Here is a 1079-nt window from a genome sequence, read left to right as displayed (position 1 = left end):
CGGCCCCCGGCAGCCCCCCACCCGCTGACTCCCTGCTGGTGCGACGCATCGAGGAGCAGATCCAGAGGTGAGGACACGGTTTGGGACCTGAGAGACCACCCGGTGCCACCCCCTGCCCTGGGCAGGGACACCTCCCACCAGACCACGTTGCTCCAAGCCCCCTCCAACCTGGCCTTGAACCCCTCCAGGGATGGGGCAGCTTCTCTGGGCAACCTGGGTGTTGGTGGGTGGTGGGTTGGTTGGTGGTGGGTTGATGGTTGGTCTTGAGGACCTTAAAGGTCCCCTCCAACCCAGGGAAGTGGTGGAATCGCCAGAGAAATCACAGAAGGTTTTGGGTTGGAAGGGACCTTAAAGCCCATCCAGTTCCATCCCTTCTAGTGGCTGGGATGTCTTCAATGAGACCAGGTTGCCCAATGCCCCGTCCAACCTTGGCCTTGAACCCCTCCAGGGATGGGGCTTCTCTGGGCAGCCTGGCCCAGGCTCTCACCACCCTCAGAGGGAAGAATTTCTTCCCCAAAATCTCATCTCAATCTCCCCTCTTTGATGCCCCATCCCTGGAAACCTTCAAGGTTGGGTTGGATGGAGCTTTGAGCGACCTGGGCTGGGTGGAGACGCCCCTGCTCATGGAGTCATGGAAGGGTTTGGGGGGGAAGGGACCTTAAAGACCATCTAGTTCCACCCCTGGACACCTCCCACCAGAGCAGGTCTCTCCAAGCCCCATCCAGCCTGGTCTTGAACCCCTCCAGGGATGGGGCAGCCACAGCTTCTCTGGGAAACCTGGCCCAGGGTCTCACCACCCTCAGAGTGGAAAATTTCTTCCCAATAAAAACAAATTTCTTCAGCCCAGTGTGCGGGGGGACTTTCTGGGCTGCCAGCCCACGTTGCCACCTCGTGTGGAGCTTCTCACCCACCAACACCCCCAAGTCCTTCTCCTCAGGGCTGCTCTCCTTCCCTTCTCCCCAAAACCTGGGTTTGTCCCTGGGATTGCCCCGACCCAAGGACAGGACCTTGCACTTGGCCTGGTTGAACTTCATGAGGTTGTCACTGTCCCACCTCTCCAGGTCCTTCTGGGTGGCACA

General features: G+C 59.5%; 1 protein-coding gene across 1 annotated transcript in view; it reads left to right on the top strand.

Annotated features, from left to right (window-relative positions):
* Window positions 1-5: 5 nt before the first annotated feature.
* STRN4 (striatin 4) overlaps window positions 6-1079 on the top strand; it is a gene marked incomplete at its 5' end in the record, with an annotated part of 8268 nt that continues 7194 nt past the window's right edge. Inside the window, one exon of the mRNA XM_014961117.1 lies at window positions 6-67. Coding sequence (XP_014816603.1) covers window positions 6-67 — 62 coding nt within the window. The remainder of the gene's footprint in view (window positions 68-1079) is intronic.

The sequence above is a fragment of the Calidris pugnax genome, unplaced genomic scaffold (genome assembly GCF_001431845.1).
Source record: "Calidris pugnax isolate Ruff unplaced genomic scaffold, ASM143184v1 scaffold564, whole genome shotgun sequence".
NCBI classification, from domain to species: Eukaryota; Metazoa; Chordata; class Aves; order Charadriiformes; family Scolopacidae; genus Calidris; species Calidris pugnax.
The sequence above is the reverse complement of the archived record's forward strand: the minus strand, read 5'-3'. Positions and strand labels throughout refer to the sequence as shown.